This window comes from Malurus melanocephalus, unplaced genomic scaffold (assembly GCF_030028575.1).
Source record: "Malurus melanocephalus ecotype Western Australia unplaced genomic scaffold, MMel_1.1 scaffold_15, whole genome shotgun sequence".
Taxonomy (NCBI): Eukaryota; Metazoa; Chordata; class Aves; order Passeriformes; family Maluridae; genus Malurus; species Malurus melanocephalus.
In genome coordinates, this window is record NW_026623247.1 from 275,659 (window position 1) to 301,551 (window position 25,893).

Below are 25,893 nucleotides of genomic sequence, written 5' to 3' on the forward strand. Positions count from 1 at the left end.
GCGAGCGCCGTCTTTCATTGGTGCCACTTATTAGAGGGCTTAGGTTGTACCAAAAGACCCGTGGTGACACCGTTGTGTGATGGCAGCACGTATGAAGCGTTTCCTTCTAAGAAGTGTCGCTGGGCAGGGGTGCAGCCCGCCAGGCCGTGCGCCCTCCCTCAGCGTTGGCCGTGTCTGAGGGGCCGTGCCGGCTCTGTCGGGGGGGCGGGGCGCACACCGTGCGGATAATTGAACAACTCACCGCATTGGTCAGCGGGCCTGATTGACAGCTCGATGCTCGCGATAATTGGCAGCAGCCACACGCTGGGGGCGGGGCGGGGCAGAGCCTCGCGCCGGGACTGGCTGTTCTGTCCCTGGCCGGCCGCGCGTGCGGGCGGTGGGCGGGCCCGGCCGCGCTGACGGGCGGTGGCGATGGAGCCGCGGGCCTCTATTGGCTGCTGCCGCCCAGCCGGGGCGGGGCTGCGGGGAAGGTGCGGCGGCCCGGGAGCGCCGGGGCGGTGCGGGGGCMGCTCCGCCTCCGCTGTGGCACGGCGCGCGGGTTGTTTCGGCCTCGCGCAGCAGCAGCGGCAGCCCCAGGCGTGAGGGAGGTGGTGCGGCCGCCGGAGCGCGGGGAGGGGGCGGTGGGGGAGGAGAGGCGAGGCAGCCGCGCGGATGATGACGGGGCTGGTGGGCAGCCCGGTGGCTGCCGTCATGCAGGAGAACTTCGGGTGCGCCGTTGCCAATCGCTTCTACCAGCTTCTGGACGACGAGTCGGACCCCTTCGACGTCCTGCGCGAGGCCGAGCGCCGCCGGCAGCAGCGCAAGAAGCGCGACGAGGCGGCGGCCGCCGGCAGGAGACCCGTGCCCGACGGGCGGGCAGGCGGCGGCAAGAGGGACAGCCAGAAGGAACGCAAGAAGCCGGAGACCTCCCCTGCGCCCTCGGGGCCGCCGCAGCCAGGTACCTGGGCAGGACCGGCGGCCGGCTTTGGGAAGGAGGTTCCCGGCCGTGCTGTGCCCGGTGCGGTGTCCGTGCGGGCCCTGCGGCGCGGGGTGGGTRGCCGTGGACTCCGCGCTTCACCGGCCTCTTGGCAGCCGTGGCGTGGGTAGCGGTGTCATTGCAGGGCTAAGAAAACCCAGTTCGTGGGGGTTAACGCACCCGAAAATGCCTTAGAGAAAGCAGTGATACTTGAGCACGGTCGCGGTACGATCTTGCGGGGCGCTTGCAGCCCAGAAGACCTTTGGATGTGTACATGTAAACTTTAGCAATATCCCCARGAGACAAGTGCAAGAGAATTAACTCCTGCGCTGCAGCATCTGTTACTTTTCATGCTCGTTTAAGCAGCCCTGTTGCTGCCTTTCATGTCCTTGGACAGTCCCCTTCGGTGTTTGAAGTTTCTAGACGTGTTTTGTCCGGTACCTGTGAGTTTTCTGGCCCCTCAGTGTCTTCAGGGTTCTAACGACTGCAGGGGTCTGTGCTTACTTTGCGTTAAGCTTGTATTGGTGCACCAGCCTTTGACTGAAACCTTATTTCCTGGGATAACTCTTCAGCAGGGTGTTCGGGAATGGTCAGCTGCTGGGTTTTGATGGATAATATTGCTTGGGGAAATAGGGAGTTAGTCGGCTTTTGTATCAAAATGTGTGTCACGGTCCTCTTTCCAGTTACAGGCTTTGCTTGGCTATAGCTCCTTGCTTACGGAGGCGTCTTTGTGAGTCTGATTGTTACTACTTAACAGATATTGAGCTTTGGATTCAGTATCTAAAGTGTCTGAGGCTGGCTGATTGTTTCCAAATACTGAGAATCTCTACACAGAATATAATTGTTTTGCCCTCTTGTATTGTAAATTCCCATTCCTGTGTAGGAAGCAACGAAGCCTAACACATAATCTGTTATTAAGATGTATTATTCCTGTAGTAAAAACTCACGTTAAACTGAGAGTAATTAATTTACCGTGTGTTTTAATGCCCTAGAAAAAGGTCTTTGAATCGGGGCTTTTGCTCCATTGGGTTGTTGGCAGCACTACCAATTCTGTTGCTTAGGCTTATGGTTCTTACACTCTTTCCAACAGCAGTTAGTTGACTTTGTGGAGCAGAGAATCTTTCAATGCTAAATTTGTGCTAGCTAATGAGCACCTTTGTAGMGGAAGATATCACCAAGTTGTCCCTGTCTTTCTGGACAGTTACATTAAACTAGTCTTTTTTAGGTTTCTCTGCARTTATGTGACTTTATGAGAGATTACTGCCAATAAGACCAATACTCAGATTATAATATCTTATTTTTTTCAAACATTACTTTACTGTGGTTATCAACAGAAGGTGAACAGCAAAGTCTTAAGTTCTGATGAAAAAGTTTTTGAATGAGAACTGGAGGCTATCAGTAACCTACCAGAACAATGGCAGTATGTGAAGACCATCCTTTACTCCTGCTTGCRTAGAGGTATCTTAATTCTGTGGTAATACGCAGTGGCCCTGTGGAGTGTCTTTGACTATTCTTTGCAATCTTGGTGTTAAGAAGTCTGTTTTCTCATACAGAGGCAGCAGCATGTGCACCTTGGTTCAATTTCCTGCTAATTTAAAATGGAGAAAAACCTGCTAACAATAGTATCCTTAGGGAAGGGGCATTAAGATCTATTTTAAGGAGAGTTATTTCTCTTCTAGATTTAAAAATGCACTTTCTTCTATAAACATAGTGGCTGTTCTGAATGTTRTGTGTGTTTGTCTTGGGCTTGTTAGGAAGTAAGGACTGCAAAAATATAGTGTTTAGGGTGCTAAACTGGCATGGATAGTCAAGACTTGGTCTTGACTGTGTGCTCCACCTTTAAATGTTCTGTCTTAAGAAGTCTGCTCTGAAGGGCACAGAACCCTCTGAGTTAGGACATGGTGATGGTGTAGCTGACAAATGTTAAGCAGATGGCTTAAATGTTGAGAGAAAAGTCTTGTGGTTTTTAGGAAAGCAGGGGCTCAACTCTTTATTTGGGCTGTAAAAAGTTGATTTGTTACATGGTGTTCAACCAGAAAAGTTCTGGATTCTAGATAAGACTCAGGGGGCTATCAGCTTGACAACTGAGACTGAGAAATCTCTGGGAAAGGTCTTTGTTTGACATAGAACGTCTAATGATGGAAGAGTGCACCTCTGTTTGGGGAAATAAATAATGTTCATTTAAATTATGAAACTGTAAAACTAATTGCTAAAAGTTTATTTAAAGAAGAACCCCAACAATTAAAAAAACCCCAACAGACCCAACTTAAAAGACTTTGTTTCTACACTTTGTTAGTGATCCTCCCCACTGCCCCCCCCCGATTTTTGGCATAACTACCTCTAACTTAATTCGACTGATTAGGAATTAAACAGCGTAAAATAGCATTTAGATCTGTTCGAACAGCAGAATCAGATTCTGGTAGTATTACAGTTAAAATTATGTCATTCACTATATTGTTCTAGTTCTTGGAATCATCTCATCACAGAACAGGTTTGAAAGTCCCGTRTTGAAATGGACCTCAAAGGATTGTCTGCTCCAGCTTTTCTTGGGAAAGGCAGCCTTGAAGTCAGCCTTGAATCAGCTACCCTGTCCAGTTTTGTTTTGAAAGCTTAACCCTGAGGAGATGGTTTCAGTGAATGATAGTGCGAGAAAGAAATTCTTAACCCAGATAAAATCTTGCTTTTGCAACTTGTCCCCACTGTTGCCACTTATCTCCATGCGGCTCCTTGTGAAGAAAACCTTCATCATTGTAGCCTTACAAGTACTGGGGTACTTTGATATGGCTTGTATGAAGTCTTGTCCAGGGAGACATAGCTCCTTCAGTCTTTTCTCATTAGGCAGACTCATTAGCCTTTTCATAATCTTTTGGATTCTTTTGGATATTCTGCAGCCTGATCATCTTCATAACCCTCCTCTGGACCCCTCCAGACTGTTTTATCTAATTACTAGGGTTTTGCTTGCTTGGGCTACAAAAGGTCTTGTTAAAAGTTTGACAACAAAAGTTTTTGTTTTATTCTAGTATTATTTCTTGAATATATTAAATCTGGAAAAAAGGGTCTTCACCTTTAGAAAGACACAAAGCAAATCTAGTATTCCATCTTGCAATATAAAAAAATTTTCACTAGACAGAGACTTTTTGTGGTATTATGTTTCAATGTTTGAGTGGAAGATTTAGTCACAAAGTTCTGTAAGTTAGCTTTTTTTTAATATAGTTCTTCATTGTCTTTTTCAGAGGAATTTTTACTAAATTTTTTTAGGTCTTTTCAATTTGAAGAAAACCTCCTAAGAGGGCTTTGCCAGATAATGCAATCATTTGACCTTTAGAATCCAAAGTATTTATTATGAATTGAAACAACTGTAAGGAGACAACTTTTAAAGCTTTGTTTTTTACAGAGAAAATGGACTCATATTTCATTGCCTTTCAAACCCTGTACTTTTGAACCTTAAAGGTGTATTTTCTCTCTTCTCCCGACTGTTGTTTTGCGATTTTTAGACGGTATTAACTGAGGATTTGTGTAAAGGCTGGTTGTAGGTATTGCAGGTCTTAAAATTGCACCACTTGATAACTCAATTCATTCTTACCACAGTGACCAAACTGCATTTGCCAGCTCTTTACTCAAAAGGCCCAGCTGCAGAGTTAGCATTCTTTACCGATTCAGGCAAATTAAATTTGTTGATCATGCAGTAATGCACTGTGTTCTTTTGAAATCTCTAAACCTTTGTTACTATTACTTCTAAAAGGTTATCTTCTTTTGTGTGTATAAGATGATGCCTCTGGTAACATTTATATATAGTTCCTGAAGTGTTTTTGAGTTTTTCATTGTGGTTTTAAAATGGCGTAGAAAGTTTCTGTGGAATTTTTTCTTAGACTGACTGCAATTTTCATATTTTTAAATAGTTTATCCTGATAGCATTCTTTCAAGGACAGTTTTGTAAGGATTGCCTAGAGGAAAGCCTTAGTAGGCAATTCTGTAATTCAGTCAATACTGGCATACATGAAAACAAAATACTGCAGAACAGAGTCTAACTCCATGTGTTTTTCCTTGGTGTGTTGCAAGTAATAATAGAACCATTTTTTTGTGTTTTGGGACTCTGTTTTTCTTCTGCAAATCATGTAATTAGTCATGCTTTAATTCATGAAATTGATTGTTTGGAATTTAGTATTGGAATCACATGGACACACACATTAAAGGAGGAAAAGTGAGATTGTTTTTTGGAGTCATAATTCTGTTACACTGTAATATAGCAAAATAAGTGCCCGAATGTGTGAATTTATTTCTGTTYTTGTTACCATTTCCAGTTATGAAGCTTTGTTGTAAAGGAAAATTAGTTGCCCACGTGTAAATTGTTAAAGAAATTTGTTCACTCTAGATGTCTTACAGCTGAGTCCCAGATATCCAGTTTCTGGGAAAAAAAAAAAAAAAAAAACCACCCCTTTAATAATTCTGTAGTACTACAATAGGGACAGCTCAAGCCTGGTGCCTTACCAGAGAGACCCAAAACAAAGAAATCCCTGGGATTTTATACCCATATCACCTATGCACCTGTTCTTTTTGCAGTGGTATTTTTTGTTTTGTGTTTTTTTWRTTCCTTATCACATTCTTTCTCTGTAGCTGTTTTTRTCTGGATGGGTTGTTGCTTCTGATGATAGCCATGGCTTCTTAATCTTARTTTGCTATTGTCTTGAGGCCTCCTTTCTTTGTAGGGAAACAGTAGCACAAGATTCCTTCAGCACTTCAAGGTGAAAGTTTGCAGCTTGTGGGCTAAAGTTTCAGGAACTTTGCCTGCTTCTGCTAAGCAAAACTGCTTAGGCAAGAGAATCCAGTTAAAAGAATTTAGCTAACTAAATTCAGTCTACAACAGTTCTCCCTTGGTTTTTATTAACCTTTCCCATGATTATGTCAGAAAGAACTCAGGAACTCTTTCAAAGCATTTAACTGCTATCCATAATGTTACATATAGTGTTATTAAAAGTAACAGGCRTTATAGCCTAAAGCTTTAATAGCAAAATAAGTACATTGTAGGACAGTATATGACCATTTTCACTTAGGTTCTAATTTGGTTTTTTGTGAAAATACCTTAATACTTCAGTATTACTATTGCGCATGCTTTCTTTCTTTTTCTTGAAACATTTTTGCATTTGTTTAACACACTGAGTAAACCACTGATGTCCAAGAGACTGGCCCTGGGTATTACTGTTTGGCAAACAGTAGTCCAGTTGATGACAGCCCTAGATGCTGACAAGAGCTATTTCCTAATGTTGCGTATCCCAAAGTACTACTCCGAACAGGCCATTACAAACCTATCTGACTACAAGTTTGAGTAATTTGATTTTTTATTTTGCATTTTTTTAGAGTCTTTTGTATGATTTAGAGAGTGTACAACTGGAATTTCCCTCGGAAGCTTAATGGCTACCAACAGCATTTGGATTTAAAATCCATTAGAAATACTATTTTCTGCTGAAACAAGGGACTCTCATTCTTTCCATAGCATACCCATTGCATGACACAYTCCAAAAGCATATTTAGAATCAGTATAAATAGTCACTTGCTGGTYGCGTCACCATGAGGCTGCTTTTGCTAATTCAATTAATTTGGCTTCTTGGGCCATCACCAAGGGTTGTAAAGGCTCAGTTTGAAGTACCTCAAAATTTCTTACCAATGCGTAGTCCATATGTTGTTTTCCATTTACATAGTAGGAAGATCCAATGATGAGGAGTATAAGACCTAAGGTCTCTAGAGGGTGATTTTGCAGATCTGTCCATAGCTGGCTGGAATGAAGCATTTCATAACATTAATAATGAGGCTCACTCTTRGAAGGAACAAACAGTAAAGTTGCTGAGAAGCATGACATCCTTTTAGAGTAATAGTAAGTAAATTAATGATTTAAAATCCAGAACCATTTGTGTTTTGAGGGGACAATGTTTGTGTAACATGTTTAAGAATCAGTTCTGCTTTGGGTCACACATAGTTATGTGACCTAGAACCAATATTCCTTTTATAGCTTGGAAAAATCCTTTCTTTCTCCAGACTCCAATTCCACCTCCTTAATAACTTCTTTCAGTGGTTTACTTAACTGCCCTAGCTCTGGTATTTGGGGTATTCAGTACCCTATCGTGCCTAAAAAAAATCCTCACAATTGTTTTCTTTGTTGCTGGTCAGAGTATTTCTGCCATAACCTTGGACTTATTTTGGGTCTACTTTATCCTTTTGAGTTATACTGGGAAGAAGGATAGTCTTTCAAAGCTGGAGGGGGGTTGCTTCCCTTCACTGGTTGATGTGTATGGTTTTTTTGGTGTGGGTTTTTTGTTGGGGTGGGTTTTTTTGTTTGTTTGTTTGTTTTAATTATTATTATTTATGGATTAAGCTTCAGCTATCAGTTCTACTTCAGTGCTGATTTCCACAACTTTGTGAGTATGGTTTTCAACATTTCTAGTATTTTTGGCTCCTTTTGTAAGCTTTTGGTGGTCACACTCTAATAGGTCAGTCCATTCAGGCAACAAATGTAAATCCAAATCTAGGGTCTGTAAGAGGTCTCTTTGGGGAAGGTCACACATGACTTCCTAACATGCTTATTACAAACACTCTTATTCCCATTTGCTCTTTACAAGAAGTTCACTTCCCTGAGCTTATGAATTGCATGCCTGCTGCCGCCCTCCTAATGCTCCTTACATTAGGGAGTGGGAGAAACAGCAAGGTTTCTATTTTAGTTTATAGTCACTGGTAGCAGCTGCAAGCTGGCTTCATTGTGGTGTTTGTCTAAAGCCAAGGCTTTCTGCACAAAAACTTTCGAAACTAAACATTTAAAGAAGGTCACACTCTCAGTAGGGGCCGGTGAAGAGCCACAAACTGTAGATACCTCTTTCAAAGCAAAAGTCTTACTTGTTTGGGGATAGATGATATGGATTGAGAAACTTGCTGAGAGCTAGACAGCAACACTGGAAAGGCAGTTAGATTTTGCTTCATTGTTTTAAAACATTCCTTTTTATACATAGATATCCAGAGTCTGGAAAACCAATCAGTGCAGGTCTTAAAAATACAAGTTCTGCTTTTCCAATTGCAAGTTCTGTGGCACATGCTTATTAAAAACACTCGTGTAGAAAGTCTTCTTACCTAAGTGCTGCAGTGTTTGCAAAGCTGATACTAATAGTATTRTGGTGGGGGAAATTAAAACTACTGAAGTACGTTTGGTCTGTATGATTTAGAGTTTTAACAATGTCTTGTAAAACTGAGGGTTTTTTTCTGTAGCACTTTCTAATTCTAGTATGTGGTAATTTTAGTATTTACAGATTCTTTCCCTCTAATAATGTCTCAGCTGCTGCTTCTGGGGGGGAAAAAAAAAAATCCGAGTCTGTTGAAACACTTTGAGCATCAGATTTCTTTTCTGATTCCTCATTTTAGAAAGTAAAGTGGTGAGCAACTGAGCCAACAGATTGGGCTGCTGCAGCAGCCTTCCAGAAAAGTTATGGTGGAGAGTGGTGGGACACATATTCAGGTGAATACAGATTACAGATATAATTTTAAGACACAGGAGAACCACTTTAAAGAGAGGCTAAACTAGGTAACTAGGAAAGAGTGATCTTCAGTTTTCAGCATGATATTTGTAAGGTTGCATGCAGATAACCCCCACAACTCCAAAGTTTGTGGACTTTTTTGTAATTTTGAAGAAAACAAAACTGTATACCAGTCTATATGTGCAAGCAAGCAGACAAAATTAGGGTGCACTTGGAGAGGTAATTAACAAACATTCAAAGTGTAGCCCAGTTCTGTTTATGTTTTTATATCAGTGCTATACAAGGTTGCTCATACTTGGTCTTGATTTTGTTGCCTTGTTTTTTTGTCCCCAAAAGGTACTTGACCTCTGTAAATTAAACTGTGCTAGGACATACACATAGCAGAGGATTAAAATCGTATAACTTACGCTATCACTGCTGCCAAGCTTCAGTTTGCACTTACAAACCTGCAGAGCTGGAAAGTTGGACTGTTTTTTGAACTGATTTACAAGCAGGTCCCACAAACTTCTGCCCTGAGGGCGACTTGTCTTACTAGGTGCTGCATACTGCTTTAATCAACTATTTCATGTCTGTCAAACCAGTTCAAGATGGTTTTGTGGCACTTATTGCCTATATAAAATAGTCTTTCTAGTGTTTAAAATCCATCTGCAGTAATTAAAGCCACCTACTAGAATCACAGTGAAATAGTCTTGCACTGAAATTAGAGTAGAACAGATCGCTTTGTCCAGTACACTCAGTGCTGGTGACATGTAATACACTGGCAAATATGGCAAGAAGACTGTTTTTTAAGTACTTCTGAGTGATTCTAGGTAACAGAACTAGACACTCTCTTTTCAGAATGACTTCTGCATCTTCTTTCTTTTAGCATTGCTTTGCTAATTCTAAGGAGCTCTTTGAAGCTCAAGGTGAGATTAACACTAAGAACRTAGAGATGTGTGTCCATGACTACTGCATACCTTTCCAAAGGAATCTTTTTTGAAAAACTGATGCTTCTGATAGCCAATGAGATGATCAAAAATAAATAAAAATGTAGTCTTCTGCTGCGTTCAGTTGTGCATTCAGATGCAACCAAATAACTAAAATGAGGTTAGAAATTAGTAGTCCTTTTTTCCACAGCAAGATTCCAATTTGCAATTAACACTTGTATAGTTGGTAGCACAGTTGAGATGTGTGTAGAGCAGATGTTTCCCAGCAACATATACAATTCTGTGTTTTTTATGATTTTCCTTTGTGTTAAGGAATGATTATCATGATTTGAAAAGCTTATTCAGAAACTGATTTCAAATGTTGTCTTTTATCCAGAGATTGCATCATAATTTGGCAAATGCAAATATGCTCACTGGTCTAAGGATCTCCAAACCTTGAGAAGAGAGAATTACTGTAATGAATTATGTCAAATTGTTTGCAGTTTAAAGAAAAGCAAAGCTTGAGTTGCTTCTGCACCCAAATAAAAATATCTTTTCGTACGACTGTCCTTACTGCATAATAAAAAGCTTTATTTACCACTTATTCACCAAGTGAATAGTTCTTTGAAGCTTTATCTTTATAGATAGTGTTAGACTTCATCCTCACCACCTAAGCTTTGATCAGAAATCTTACATGGGTATTTCTATGGGGCTATGAATTAATTTTTATCTTAATATTGTGACATCAAATACCCTTTTTTCTCTCTATATGCTGGCAATAGAGACAAAGTAGCCAGGACTATCATTTGTCAACTAACCTGAGTTCAGTAATTTGCTCAGCATTCCACAGGTACTTCTCATGGAATCAGTAGCTCAGTTTTGTTTGAGACCAGCCTTTCTGTTTCTTGCTTGATTTACTTACACTATTAACTGGAAAAGGTGTTGGTTTAAATATAGAGGCCTAGCAGACAAAAAAAGGCTTGCTTGCTTCTGGAGAGTTTTGTCCCAGATAGAGCACAGAATCCAAGAAAATGGGAAAGTAAGCACATAAAGAACCTTAATCTTCTGTYAGATGGATACAGGTTGAGTGGAAAACCTCAATTTATTCTCTTAAAATGCCCAATTTCTTTCCATTCATTCTGCCCAACCTGATCCTCTTCAACCCCAAACAATGGCTGAACAAAACTCTAAAAGCTTAGATATGTTTAATCTTGGAAAGTGTTTCTATTCTAGAATTAGTGGTGTTAAAGTCTTTCTAGTTACTGCTTGGGTTTTGGTGAACAGTCCTTTCTMCTCAGAACAGCAGTGTAAGGAGGTGACCCTGCTTGAGTTGTTTGATACCATGGCTATGAGCTTAGAGAATCTGAAGCCCAGTTTTCTAAATTGTCCTCATCTGGCAGGAGGTGTGCTTTTCATGATCAACACCTGTCCTTCTCTTTCCCTCACCTTCACTGCTTCTGCCGCCATCTTTCTAATGGAAAAATGAGTTTTTTCCATGGAAGCTTCTCTACCTCATCCTGTACTGCACTTTCAAGATCCTTGAAAACATGAAGTAACGGTTTTTGTTCTCCTTTTCTGTGACTTAATGTGAACAAAATGAGATTTTTTTTAGACTATCTTTTCCCTGACCTATGTCAAAATTGAGAGTGTTTTTGTAGGTTCRTCAAAATGAAAAGGAAAATAAGTAAGTGTCTTTCAAACAAGCAGTGTCTGGCAACATTAGCTATAAGGACTTTTAATATTTTGGTGGACTTGGGATTGGAGACAGTAAAGGTAAATGCTGTGAGGTGTAATCAACTCATTTCAGTCAGTAGTTTGGTAACTGCAATTGTGTTACTATTGAGCAGTCAGTAATCTGTGTGTGTGTTTGCATAGGCCCGAAGCGGACACCCAGGCGGGGAGAACAACAAGGATTCAGTAACAGAGCTGCAGAGGGGCAACAAGACAAAACTGAATCGAGACCACCTTTCAGGGAATACCGTCCCTATGGAGCCCAAAGACAAGTAGAATTAACAGTGGAAAGGTATGTATCATGCAGGGAGAAATAAGGGCCCCACAGAGGATCTGCACAGGGTGGGAAGAAAAAGTAACTTACTTTACACCACAATAGTTGACATTTAACAAGTTGCCTGAAATTTTTAGCTGTTGCATATAAATCTTGATGTGGATGGTGGAGCTGTTGTATAATGAAGTTAGGAACATTTGACAGTTTTATAATGTTTTAATTTCTGTAATGTTTTCAGTCTTACCAATAAATAGCTGATCTTTCTGTTCTTGTTTGCTGTAATAATTTCTCCAGAGTTGTGCATTTTTTAATGACTAAACTAAAACAACTGTAGTGTGTGCTGTATAAAGATGGATTCTAAAAATTGTGTACTAGCTGTTATATACTTATGTGTCCTACAGCTGCACAGATGTAACAATATGATTTTTTTTTCTTCTTGTTAACTGTTTTATAGAAACAAAAATCTGACCTAGTTATTGTCTTTTTTAGACCACTGGAAAGATTAGACTGTGACAGACCAAAAAGAGGTCGTGGTGGAGGAAGAGGTGGAATGCGAGGTAGAGGAAGAGGTGGTGGAATAAATAGAAGTTTTGATGGCTTTGACCAGAGAGGAAAATGGGAACTTGAAAGACAAAGTAGAAATGATAAAACGTAAGTGTTCTGTATGGTTTTTCTTACTTAGTATATGAGTAAATAATAGTCAGCACTGCAGTACTGTCCTTTAGGTATGCTGTTCTGTTCTACAATATCCAAACTGGCTGGCAAAAAGTCAATACTGRTTTTAGTTTGAGAGCCTAACAAAAAAGGAAAAAGAGCTCTTAAACTCCGTGAATTGTTTTCCTTTCTAGAGGAGTCAAAGCAGATGACAGAAAGGGTGGTGGAGGGAGCTTGCAACTGCAGAACAGTTAAAGATGATATGAGGTGCATCTATAATTTTCATAATTTTCTATAGCCTACCTTACATCATCATTTTCATCAGCTTCATGTCCATTTTGAGTTTCATAGACATTGCTTTCTTTTATTTTCATGATTAATGCATTTTAACAGTTTTTTAAACTTGGCTCTTTCATGATGGTGAGWTTAAATTGAAGCAAAAGCATGATGGTGTTTGTTCACTTAAGACTGCCAGAATCTTTTGACTGCAGCCGTATTGTCTTTTAATGGAAATAAGTTACTTTTTTCTCAATAGCAATTAAGTGGGACTCTGGTATTTAATGGACTTGCTCAAAATGCTGATTATGCGATTCAAATTCTGTTAATGGGCTTATAGTCTAGTCTCTTTTTCTTGGGTTTTGTGGGTAATTGCAAAACTGTAGTACAATTCAGTGTGTTTTGGAAGGTAATATTTAGCTGATTGTACCACTGAAGTATGTTTTAAAGTGCTAAGAAACTAAGAAATCAGTAGCATAATATGATTAATGGCCACTTTGATTTAAAACAAGTCAGGATTGTTCCATTCAGTTCTGTACATCTCTTAGCGGTATTGGTTTTTGTTCAGATTTGCAGAATCTCACTGATTATGCTGGCTTTTGTCCATTCTTTGCACCAAGGAATATGTTACTCTTTCTAATAGCTTTTTTTGTCATATACATCTTTAATTGAAGKCTGATAAAGGAGGGAGAAAAGGCACTGCTTTGAACTTATAGCAAATATCTTTGTCTGTGTACACATTAATTGACAAAATAGTTTTAAAAATAAAACTTCCTTTTAAAAAGCAATCTAGGTTTTAAACCTTAATGTGTTYAGACAATCATGCTGCAAGGTTGAAAAATACAGCCTTGATGAATAATTTTCRGGTCTTGATTCAAATTCTTCTGAATGGTTTTACTAACTTTTCTCACTTCTACAGAATTTCATATTAGGAGTAGATTGGTTAGATACTCAGGCTTTTCAAAGGATCGGCTATAACATAGTTCTGAACTGATAATTTTTTGCTTTTGGTCAGATAGTTTTGTACTACCTTCTGTCAGATATCAGAGATGCTTCGTAAAATTACAAGGCATTCAGTGGCCCTTATATTTTTTTCTCTCTAGTTAAGTTTTGGGTTGGTGTGGTTTTTTTTTGTTGTTTTCTTTTTTTTAGTTCAGCAGCATCAGAACTTATATCAATGCCTTCTTGTGAAGGGACATAAAATTAAAGTGGAAGAGACATAAAATGAAAGCTCTCTGAACAATTCTTAAAGCATGTCTGTGCCCTAATTGTGCTGATTATGCATTGAAGCTAAAAGGTTTTAATTTGAAATGTGTGTGCTTGCTAGTGGAATGAAAATAAGTTACTGCTGTCATTTGACAGTCCAAGTTACCAAAAATACACACTTTTATTCTTTAAATGAAGCAAAAAGGCAAACCCAAACATCAATGTTATTCTATAATGATTGGCATTCYTGATTGAGTTATTTCATCTTCATAAACTCTTTTCAATTCTTTTGTTTAAAGAAAATAGAAGTTGTATTTTCCTAATATTCCTTTTGTTAGTTGCTCAGCTAGTTACTACATAGATCTTTCTGCTTATAATCAGAGTTTTCCTTTTTTTTCCTTACCAAGAAATTCTGGGAAAAAAAGTGATTTATTGATTCATTTTTTTTCTAGTGTGACTCATGAAKACTTTGTTGTGGTTTTTTGTGTGTGTGTGTTTTGTTTGTTTACTGTTTTAGTGGGATGGAACAAACTGCACCTATGGAAGAGACTATGGAAACTCCTGAACAGCCAGGGACATCTGAAGGAGAGCCTCTGAGCAAGTACAGTCAGACAAATATTTTCTTTCTAAATGTGAAGGGAACAATTAATTCTTACTGATATACTTGTGTTGAGGGGCACACTTGAAATGTGAACAGTTAAATTTTGCTAGTGCACATATTTAAAAACAGAAAGGCTTTGTCTGTATTTGTGAGTACAGAAAATTCATCCCTAATTCTGACTAAAGCTTCATTTATACTGTATATTATGTATTTATACATAATATACATATATTGGAGATTGCATYTATTTGCACAGTGATGTTTACAACTTCCTAAGATTTGGTGATCATTTAAGGAGGAGCTACATGTTACATTTTACTTTTTAAACCTGGCTAATTTGTAAAAACTACCATGCTGTTTGAAGTTCTCTGAGAAAAGGCATTCAAAGTGCCCATGCCATTGTAAAAACATTTTAAATACTCTGAGATATTCTAAGTCTGTATTTGTGAATCACTAATACCATTAAGATATCATCTGTTCTTGTGAGGGCATGGCAGAACTTGGACGAACTTTCTGGAAATACAGTGAGACTTAGAAGTAGAGAAATTGAGAGAGAAACCTGCCCCTTTCATTCTAAGTCTTTTGGCTTTCATTCTAATCAATGTCACAACAAATAACTGAAATTACCGAAAAAGTAACTGGGCAATCTTGTCCAAGTAAGAGACTTAAAGAGCAAGTGGTGAACATTTCCGAAGGAGTGAAAGATGGTCAGTGCAGTATGTAAACCTCTTCTGTGGCTGTGAAACCTTTTTTACCTCATGATGCAGCTCCAGTTATTAGTGATGTGTGTTAATTTGTTAATTATAGAGTTAACTAGTCTGCAAAACCCGTTTCATGTGTTCATGCTGATTAACCCTGTAAGAAGTTCAGTTCATACAGTTTTGATTCTTTTCTTTATARAGTGTCTTTTTATATATAGCTAAAAGTGTATACACATGGGGAAATCTGTCTTCGAATGACTTATGACTGAATTTTCAAAAAAACTGTTTCCAGATGTCCAATAATGTCAAAAATGCAGTAAATATGAGAAAGTTATTCAGTTTTTTTTGTTTTKTTTTTTTTTTTTTAATTTTGTCAATTGCTGGTACCATTACTTGTTTTGCACTTGTATTTATTCAATTCAAGCTTTTTGTAGATATGTCCCAATATCACTTCCTTGTAGAGCATAAGGCATGACAAGTGTGTACGATGGAAGATGCCTCTGGCAGAATCTGCCAGTTGTCTTCAGGTCTTTCACCTTTCTTAGAGATCACTAGGTATTCAGTCAGAGTGGGAGTGTTTCTGGAGATTTTACTCCAGAAAGTTTCAGGATTTTTTCTAAGATAAATTTAGGAATAATCCACTAAAATTCATTTGATTCAAAAAAGCAAGTAATCTGAAAKTGCAAAATTCTGTACTCTAGTCAGTTCAGTAAATACTATCCCAAAGGCTTACAAACCTCTATACGAAACATGAGTTAAATGTATCTCACTGCACTTACCTTTTAGGACATGTCAGCTTGGTGACCCTATGTATTTTAAATAGGAGATACAGTGTGGAGACCTAGTGCCTAGGTCATTAGGGATGGTTGTATGGCATACGCCTTAACAAAATGGAATTGTTTTAGTGTTTAAAAGCAAAAGCTGGTAGGATATGGTGTTCAGGCTTCAGGATATATTTACAGGTCTCACATGCTTGAATTGCCCCTGCTGCCCATATAACACAAATTAGACTACTGTCTGCTTTTCTTACACCCTCAACAATTGTAAAGGCTTGCCTGGGCTGCTACTAGGATCTTTCTCAATTTGACTCTAAAGTGCAGTGACTGCAAGGAAACAATTTATTTTCTACTGCTTTATTGCAGTTGTGTGCTTGCATTGAGAAAGAGTTGAAGACTTGGGTTTGTTTCTTCTCTCATTCTCTTTCCTGTTGTAACTGTTTCCATTTGAAATTAGAAGTAAAAAAATATAATCCTGGAAGTTAGGAATAACCCATCTGCATGAAGATGCTGTGTAGCTTTCTGGTGTAGCACTGGTTAATTTCAATGCAACTCTGGAAAAGAGGTTCTATGGGCTTCTGTAACTTCTAAAGTTTTGCCTTAAGATTTCAATTTTGCCATTCTTGGGCTTCTATTTGCAGAGTATTGTGGGATACAGGTTTCTTTAATACTTTTGTAATATAAATGAAGTTGTTTTTTCCCATATTCCTCAAGATTTCTGGAGTGTGTCAACAATATTTATCTCTAGTTATGTGATTCCAAACAGCATGCTTTTAGTTGAGGGGTTGTTTTGCTGCAAAAGCAAAACCTAACCTTAACCCTTTATAAAATACACAGGTAGTACAGAAATATAAACTTTCTTCACRGCTGTCTTCTGTTGAACTTTTCTTCACAGTCCAAACAATGTAACACACTTATGTTGGTCAATTCAAATTAGTAGACTTTTTGGTTTTATTCAGTGCAACACATGGGCTAATTAATTCCTATTCCTAAAGGTATTTGTAAAGCTTGTATTTATTCTGTGGCATTTTCTTATTTTTTTCTCACGTGATAGTCTTTGTTTTTGGTGGAGCTGTATATAATTTTGGTTATATAGTAGGGAGCTTTAACAATTTATCCTAAAGGCTTTCTAGCTATTTATCTCATTTATTTATTTGTTTTGTTGTTATTTGGTTTGGKKTTTTTTTTGTTGTTGTTTATTGGTGACATRAAGCTAATCATACATCAGGCTAGAGCTTCATAGATATTTGATTCAGTGTTTTTCTTCTATAGTAACATTGTGTCATTGTTGTTTGGTCTTACCTTGTCTAAATTTTACTATAGTTGGTGGTAATGCTCTTGTAAACAATGTTTAGTGGGAAAGCTTCATGTCACTAACTTCTTGATAAAAGCTGGTTAGGCATTTGCTTTGTGCAGCTGAATAACACAAAAACTGATCTAAGACAGATCATTATTTTTAATGTTCTGAAAATAATACCTGAATAGCTAAGCTAAATGGCATTCCTTTCCATTTGCATTTATTCTGGTAAAATAAAAAGGTGTTTTGTTTACTGTGCGCATAGTAATCAAGGCGTAGTTAAAGTGTTATGGTCATCTGTTGAAACACTGAAGCAGCAGGAAAGATTACTTGAAGGCTCTCATTTAGTTATTAGGTAGGATTTTGTTTGTTCACGTCCAGAGGTTGTGCTTAGTTGTCTGGCAGTGTTTTCTAAGCATCATTGTTAGTGTGCCAAGGAGCTTATTAATTTGATTAATGAAAATGTAAATGCTTATACCAAGCACTTACTAAAAATGTGTACGGTCACAAGGTAGAAACTAATGCAGACAATGCACTTCCATGCTGGCTTGGTGCCCAAAATAACTTGCTGCAATTGAATTTCTATCCAAAATGTCGGTTCCTGTTGCTGTGCTTCACTCATAGGTTTTCCCCTTGGGAGTCTTGACATCCTAAAACAAATTTGTACTGCTAATAATGCAGCAGTTAAAACCATCCTTTGGAGTAAAAATCAAACTGTACTTTGCAGTTGAAAAGCCCAAATATTTGCCGTGTAAATCCACAAGGATTTCCTTTGGAACTGGCAAGTGGGTGTTTTTGATGTGTGTGTACTTTTCAAAGCAATAGTTCTGTTTGCTTTTTAAGAGATCAGGTTGCTGTGTGGTCAAATGTCCTCCTGTTATCTTACAATCATAGCAATTCAGACCTGAAAGGGGTCTTTCTGATCCAGGGCATGACCAATTTTAATTGTTGTTTCTCATAGCTGTCTAATTGATTTTAATGTACGCTGCTGATGGAGATTCAATGTCCCCTCATGGTCTTTCTAATACTTAGAAAATAGAAGTTGCTGTATGAGGTTCTTTTTCTCTTGGATGTCTTGCCTTAATGTCATGGTTATGCAAAACTTTTTTTTTAGCATTATATATGCTTCCTTTGCACAACTTTTAAAGGCTTCCTATGTACATCGTGTGTTTTAGTCCTCTGTCTTGCAGTGCTATTGTGGACTTCTCACCTGTTCCCACAGATGATGAGTGGAAAAGAAGTTTTTTCTTATGTATTTTGTCTTATCTCTGCATATCTTACAGGCATAAAATCTTCTACCTTTACAGTTCAAAAATATGCAAGGCAGTCTCTGACATATTCCATATTACTTCTCAAAAACATATCATTATTGTATTTGGTGACAAATGAAAATTTGACTAAGATTAATCTGGTTTTACCAAGTGATTAAATACTGTCTCCTTGTCTGTTACTACATCGGACAAAAAAATTCAAGGAAGCATTTTGTGAAATTAACAATGGGCATATTAATACCTGGAAGATCCCGTGGTGTGATCATCCTATCTTTTTGATGACTGAAAGCTGCATTGAAGCATGAATTCATCTCATAGTGTCATTGTGCAGTGAAGTCAATGAAACCATGCAACTGAGATATTTTTAAAACTGCTTTATGTGCTTTTTTTTTTATTTTTTTTTTTACTGTGTCTGTATTTACTAGGGGTAGATCCACTATTAAACTTAGAGCTAAGAATATGCCAGATCAAAACATAGAGTGATTTTGTCTAGAATCTAAGTGCTTGAATTTAGGATGAGACTGGATGAGTACTGATAAGAGGCTGCAGATAGCATTTGTTCATATGGCTGATTTTAAACAGTACATAAACACACACTCTAACTTGCATTAATGTAAAACTATCACACATGAAGTTACTGTGGGGAGTAAGTGAAATTAAGGACAATAATTTGGTGAGAAACATTCTAAATATTTTGTTTAGTATCCTTACTTTAGAGATTAGTGTTCTGGCTTATCCTGGCACGTTGCAAGCTTATGGTTTTTACTTTAAAACTATGAACCTCTAGAATTGGTGAAGGAGAGCCAATGGAAGAAGTGATTCAAGAAATGACGTTAGATGAGTGGAAAAATCTTCAGCAACGGAATCGACCAAAGCCTGAATTCAACATCCGGAAGCCAGAATCCACTGTTCCTTCCAAAGCAGTGGTGATTCACAAGTCAAAATATAGTGACGATGTAAGCACTGCCTCAGGAATTCTGTAAACTCTCCTTTATGCCTAGGGCTAGGAAACTGTCTCTATTATTTTCCTACTAGTTTTATTATAATCTGAATAGGCAAGAAAACTGTGTCTAAGCTTTATTACTGTAATGTCACGTGCCCCCAAACTGGCTTTAAACTGTTAATTTTTTTGTCTCAGATCATCACTCCTATTTTCCATGCAAATGCATAATATGTCAAGTTGTTCTACCTTATGGCTCAGCCTTAGCAATATAGAATCTGCGTTCTTGCTGCTGCTACCTGTATAGGTCTCTGCTAATGCTGCTAGAAAAACTTGGTTCACTATACACTTCTGCGATTTGAATCCTGTTTAGCTTACTTGCTAATATGCATTTGCTTTTTAAGAGATCAAGTTGCATTTGCTTTTTAAGAGATCAAGTATCTCACTGGGCACTTGGACATATGAATTTTTTTTTTTTAGTTTTTTTTTAAATCTTTTTTGTTTGTTTGCTTTGTGTTTTATTTCCTTTTTTTTGGTGGTTGTTTCTTTGTTTTGGTTTTTGGGTCCTGTTTTTTAGAACTAACTCTGGAGAGGTTGTGGTGTTGTAGTGTGACCAAATGCCTCCCCCCCCACCCCCCCTGCCCTGCCCCCAAATTTTATTCCATGATATTATTTAGATTGAAATTTCAGGGAGAACTACTAATTCTGAGGAGATTGGGGAAGCTTCTTTCAGATTCTAGCTTACTTAGATCATAGATTCTGGGGGTTATACAAGTACATTCTTACAGTCTAGCATGATRGAATTTTGATCCTTGAAGTCTACAGGCATTTATGAACACACATATTATCATCTCTTTAGTTATAATATTAACATCAGAACTTGCTTAATCACTTTAGATCATTGAGCCTGAATTCTTTTTAGTGAGACTGGTAAGGTCAGACTGSTAAGCTCTTCCTTTTCTGAGGGAGGTCATGGTAGGAGTGGGGAGAATATCTTCCACAAACTCTGAAGAGAGAATACAGGTGTGAGAAGAGTACATACAAGTTTCTGTTCCTTTTGCCTTTAAAGTTTCTGTTCTGGTAGTATCAAGAGACCTTGTTAAGATGAACACTGAACAGGAGGTACAGGAACTGTGTMACAGAGGCAGGTGAAATCCCTGAGACCTTGAATAACTGATTCATCATTGCATGGGATGAGTTAAGGTTTACTTACCATTACTACAGTCCACATTAAGGTTATGTTGGGAAGCAGTCTGACATCCACTAGCTACTAGGAGCACACAGTTAAAACAACAGTAATCTTATAGCTGCAGGCATGTAGATGAATGCATTAATAAGGCAGTTTTTGACCTTTTAATGGCCTTTTAACCATTACCTGGAGATAACTGTAGAAGTAAATACCTTAGGTCTGATTCTCTAGTCCCTTTGAAAATCTCCCAGATTATATTTCTGAAAAACCTCTTTAGTATTACAGAGCTGGTACAGAAGCTTTTATTGCCAGGAATCTCTGAGCCAACAAAGAATTATCCTAAGCATCTGGGAAGGTGCAATTACTTCACCTGTGTTAAAATCCTGTGCAAGTTAAGGACTGTCATCTATTCCAGATGCCATCTTGGTTCATCTACTGCTTAGTCTCTAATACAAATGTGCATGTGTGTCTGTCTGGGAGGGGAGAAGCTCATACATGGAAATAGTAGGCTTTGACCAGATCTTCTTTTCAGTTGCAAAAGGAAGACTCTGAAGATGATTCTCACGTATTTCGAAAACCAGTGAATGATATAACATCTCAGCTGGATATTAATTTTGGGAGTTTTTCTCGTCCTGGCCGTGGATCAAGAGGAGCACGAGGTGGTCGTGGTCGTGGCAGAAGACCTGAAGAGACAGGACCTCAACGAAATGTAGTGGTAATAGATTTTATTGGTGKTTTTGTTTTTTGTTTGTTTTGGTTTTGTTGTGTTGTTGGGTTTGTTTTGTTTTTGTTTGACTTTTTTTTTCTGTTATTGATGGTGTTTGTGTGTATATCCTGCCCCTGTCTGTCAGGAATTTTGATTTCTGTAGCAACAGACTTGTTTCTTATTTCTGTCTCATAGTATGTTGTCCTGCTCGTATTGAGTTCCTGGCCTATATTATGTTACTTGAAATTAAATACTGATTCACAAATCAATATTTAATTAACTCACAAATCTTTACACACATGTTTCAAAAGGTCTGATTACTAGATTCTCTAATGGTAGCTAAAGGATAGGATGCAATGAGGATTTGTTTCTGCAATGACGATATAAATTGGGAAGTAATTAAAATGACTAAAGGCTTCTCTTCGAAAAAATTCAGTATAGTACAATAATACTTTGATTACTGACTGTGAGATCAGTATATCTGTGATCCTACAGAATGATTCATGAGTTCAACATAACCATTATAAAAAAACTTTCCCTCACCTTCTCCTTTGAAAAAAAAAAAAAAAAAAAGCATTTGCACACTGGAAAATGACACCTTTATTCTTTGTACTAGCAGAAGCTTTACTGTGACTAAAATGCTTTAACGTTGTAAACTTTCAGAATAATATGGAAGTGTTGATGCATTTGTTTCATCTGAAAGAAAAAGGTTCTTTACAGTAACAGATCAGAGAGATTAAAACTATAGCCCAATGTTTGGTAGTTCTAGACTGTAAAAATGTAGTAATGCTGCTACTAAAAATATGCAGTATTTTGCTTGAGACTGCTTTACTTTTTTCTGCRTTCAGTGCTGCAGAACTTGTGACTTTCTGGTATCCAGGCAGTAGATTAGCGTTATAAATACGTTCACACAGAAAGAAGTTATAGTAGTCATAAGTCCTGAAATAAATGTTTAGCATATGGGATAGTGGTGGATACAATTTGAGTAGTAGTAGCATCTGAATAGAGGAAGGAGCCCTTTTGAGGGTAAAATACATATACATAGCTGTCAGATACTTTTGAAATGCATCCTTTTTTTATAAAACTACTTTTCTTACGTGATAGGTGCAGCTTGTTGCTCCAAATCCTGATGATCCTGAGGATTTTCCGGCTTTAGCTTGAAGAGCCATCATGAATGGTGATATCTCAAAGTCACTTTGTAACTATGAAGAGACCAGTTTTATGCTGGTGTGTATTAAGGAAGCCTGTTTCCTTCTGGAAAGTTGTTTTGGTGTTTGGTGTGGAATGATTGCAGCTGTCTGCTAACAGAGYTGGGTTCTGGAAATATGGGTGGATAGTATCCTGTCACAGATTCCAATGTCTGCCTCCATTTGTGAAACCTGTGGGAGGGCTTGCAATACTTTCCTACTAGGCTTCAAGAGAAGTTAAAGGGAAGACTGTTTAAAAATGTATATATAGAGATTATATCAAATTCTCCACGACACCATGGTGAAATGTAAACTATATGACACAATCTACAACTGGGTTTGGGACTTATTTACACCATACATTTGAAAGATCTTATTTTGAGTGAAGTGTATATGTCAAACAGTTGCAAGYTGCAGTTCTTCAGAGTTTGGAAAATAAAGGAAAGTGCACATTGGTTTGGGTTTGAGGTATTATTTTAAGAAGCCAGAGAGGTAGGTAGAAGCTTTTGCTATTTGGCTGTAGTCTGGGGGGGAAAGGGGAGAAAAAACCCCAAACAGCAATCTGTACTCACCATAAAAAAATGAACCTCTCTCTCAATGGAAGTGATCTTTGAAATCAAGGCAGCACAGATGCTTTGAATTGACACATAACCATAAGTCCTACATCCATAACAATATATAATCTGCAATTACTTTGAAGATAAATAGGTATTTTGATTTAAATACAGAACTAAATTATGAAGGAAGCTTTTAATTTTAGCAGGAGCAACTACAAACTAAAATGTTTCATGCCTTACCAAGAAGTTCATGATGTTGGGGATGAAGTGCAATGTTCCTTCATTGCAGCTTTCACATACTTGAGCCAGATTTTCTAACTTGTTTCCTGTCCAAGGTGACACTCAGAGCCATTCTAGGGGATCTGAGAGAAACAAGAAAATGGTGCCCAGAGGTGATGGCAGAAAGACGTGAGAGGACAAGCATATTGGACATTTTGGAAGTAGCTGTCAGCCTCACAGAAGTCTTCAAATGCTTGGTCAACTTGAGCACATTATTTCAATTTACTGGGAAAGCAGATGTACATAAACCTTCCACTTTTTCCAGTTCTGTGCCTCACTTCTAAGCAGTCTCCTTTGAGAGCAAATAGTGGATAAGACTTAGAAGAAAAAGAAGTTTTGCTTTGGAGTAAGCTCTAAGTACTCAGAATCTTAAAAGTTTATTATCACTGATAAGGCTTCACTCAAATAAGATGTAATCATCCTAGAAAAACTTTTCTGCATGGTCCAAACAGATGGTCTGCAGACTAGTCAGCCCAAAGGAGTTTTTTACAGTGTTAAATTACTTATATGACATGAGAATTTGTGTTCCACAAAAAATTCATCTTAATGGCATAGAGATGTTCTGACTTGCAGGAAGAATGTGCGAAGTGCAGGTGTTAGAGGAATTTGAGGAAATAGTGGAAAGAGTCAGAGGAAATAGTGCTGCTGTTTGAGTAATTGAACTGGATGAAATAATTCACAYGACTCCTTCAATTTGTAGTCACAAGGTGTTACTTGAAATCACTGCAGTTTAACATTTAACTGCCATCCTTTTCATAGGCGTTTTTTGTTTCTGCCAAAAACAGCTATTTAATGAATGTGGAAGTGATTTTGTCTGTGGGGTTCTTGGAATGTTTTTCCATGTTCCTCCCTTCCTGTTCCCATATTCCCATTGGACAGGGAAGAATGTGTCTGAATTTTTATCTATGTTTTTACATGCCAGGATAAGTGTATGCACAGATGTGGAGAGCTCCTTTGCAGGGCTTGCTTCTATTTCCTGTCAGGTTTTGAATGTAGCTTTCTCTTTTACTAAGACCTCTTTTTGCTAAGGAAAGTGGTCATATGCTTAAAAGTAACTTCCCCTTTTTTTACTAAAAATGTTAAATTTTACTATACTGTTCTACTGGGCTCAATCCTCTGTAATGCATTTGGTGTAGGTCTGACTCTTCTCTGAGAAGGCTGAGATAATATTTTATTTTTCTGTTTCCTTCCAACTGTTGTAAAGTTGTTGTTCATTCCTCTTTAATCTGCGTTTCAAAACAGAATGACAAATAGGTTCCTTGGAGAATGCTTTTAAGGACTTGTGAAAATGTATCTGTATCATCTGGTTTTGGTAAGCAGATGGTTAAACTCCTGGTTAAAAGAAGAAAAGGCTGGTTACTAGAGTGCTTATTAATGAGCCAGAATGAACCAATCAACCAAAACTAAACAACACAACCCATTCAACCCAAAACTTAGTGACAATGAGTTTTAGTGTAATTGATTGTTGCTTAAAACAGACATTTTTAGAGGAGTTATTGTGTGACAATTTTGTTTTTCCTTCTGTCAGACTTGAATATGGCTTAAGAGTTTCTCTAGCTGATGATATATCCAAGTATAGAGGAGAAATTATTAATCATAAGTGATGACAGTGATGTGATTTCTTTGCCTAACTGTGATAAGAGGACTGTAACTCTTAGTCACAGGACACATTTAAGGTACCAAAATAACTGTATCTGTTAAACACATATTTGTTGCTGTCACTCCCCCTGTAGCTTTACTCCTTCATRTAAAGCAATTGGCAGCAGGTGTAAATATATACACAAACACTAGTAGAACGTGACATGCATGTTAAGAAGAGATTAAATTGGGTTGCAGATCATAGTCATGTTACACTTTAATATGCTACTACCAGCTACTTTCTGGATTAATAKACTGAGTGGGCTAGTTAAAACTGCTACATTTCAAGTTCAAGTTTTAGATAATGTAAGTTGCAGGAAGTTTGCAAAGAAAGGAATTCACCTCTCTCCATGATTGTCATTTATATGATAGTGTTGATATAACATAGTTCAGTTATATCATAGYAGTACTGTAGTTGAGGTTTGGCAAGAGTGTATTAATATGGAATTGCCTTTAGAGGAGAGGAATATCTGTGCTTAAGATAAGAATACCAAAGAATGAATAAAAAGACTCAGAAGTAAAAAACTCTGAGTTGATAAATAGGGATAGTGGGCAACTGAGCCCATAGGAAAAGAACTTTTAGCTTTGGTTACATCTTTTTTGTATGAAAACAGACCTTGGGGTATCAGCATGCTTTGATCCCAAACSCAAAATCTGTCCCCCTAATACACTTATATCATTAGGGTTATTCTTGCACAATTTTCACATCTTTTTTTTGCAAAGCTGTCACAGGCATGTGTGCACAAATATATTCATATAAAAAATGAATACTTGTGTATACATGTGCACACACGTATTTATAGAGTGTTAAAGGTAATGCAATGCTGACTCATTATGAGTGGATCAGTAATTGAATGTGAAACATGATTATCCTTGCATAAAAAGTACATTTCAATTACTGAATAATGGGCATGAAATTAGAGCTTTTTCAGAAGCATATCCTGAGCAAGTACTGAACAGTTTTTGCTAGGGGGGGGGGGGGGGGGGGGGGGGGGGGGTGCGCTGACCGGAAACACTCAGTATTTGGACGGAGTAAAATTGTTACATTTTGTGTTACTTAGAATTGAACTTCCAATACATTATATCTGCAGCAGGGTGGTATTTGAAAACAAACGTATTTTTGAAAAAGTGATACAAATGTTGCAGATAGCTCTGTCTTCAGAGCAGCCTTAGACACTGCATCACAGTGTTTGTTGCAGTGTTATGTTGGAGACAAACCAGCCCTAAATAACTTGA

General features: G+C 38.0%; 1 protein-coding gene across 1 annotated transcript; it reads left to right on the plus strand.

Annotated features, from left to right (window-relative positions):
• Window positions 1–574: 574 nt before the first annotated feature.
• On the plus strand, window positions 575–25,609 carry HABP4 (hyaluronan binding protein 4). Its single transcript, XM_057384662.1, has 7 exons — window positions 575–937; window positions 11,250–11,397; window positions 11,869–12,030; window positions 14,033–14,116; window positions 18,949–19,117; window positions 20,823–21,005; window positions 22,101–25,609. Exons 1-7 carry the CDS (start codon window positions 652–654, stop codon window positions 22,155–22,157), a joined length of 1,089 nt encoding a protein of 362 aa, XP_057240645.1. The 5' UTR covers window positions 575–651; the 3' UTR covers window positions 22,158–25,609.
• Window positions 25,610–25,893: the final 284 nt, after the last annotated feature.

Coding starts and splice junctions, on each gene's coding strand:
- HABP4 (XM_057384662.1), top strand. CDS start 652: ATGATGACGGGGCTGGTGGGCAGCCCGGTGGCTGCCGTCATGCAGGAG. Junction 12,031..14,032: donor CAAAGTAGAAATGATAAAAC/GTAAGTGTTCTG, acceptor TTACTGTTTTAG/TGGGATGGAACAAACTGCAC. Junction 21,006..22,100: donor GACCTCAACGAAATGTAGTG/GTAATAGATTTT, acceptor CTTACGTGATAG/GTGCAGCTTGTTGCTCCAAA.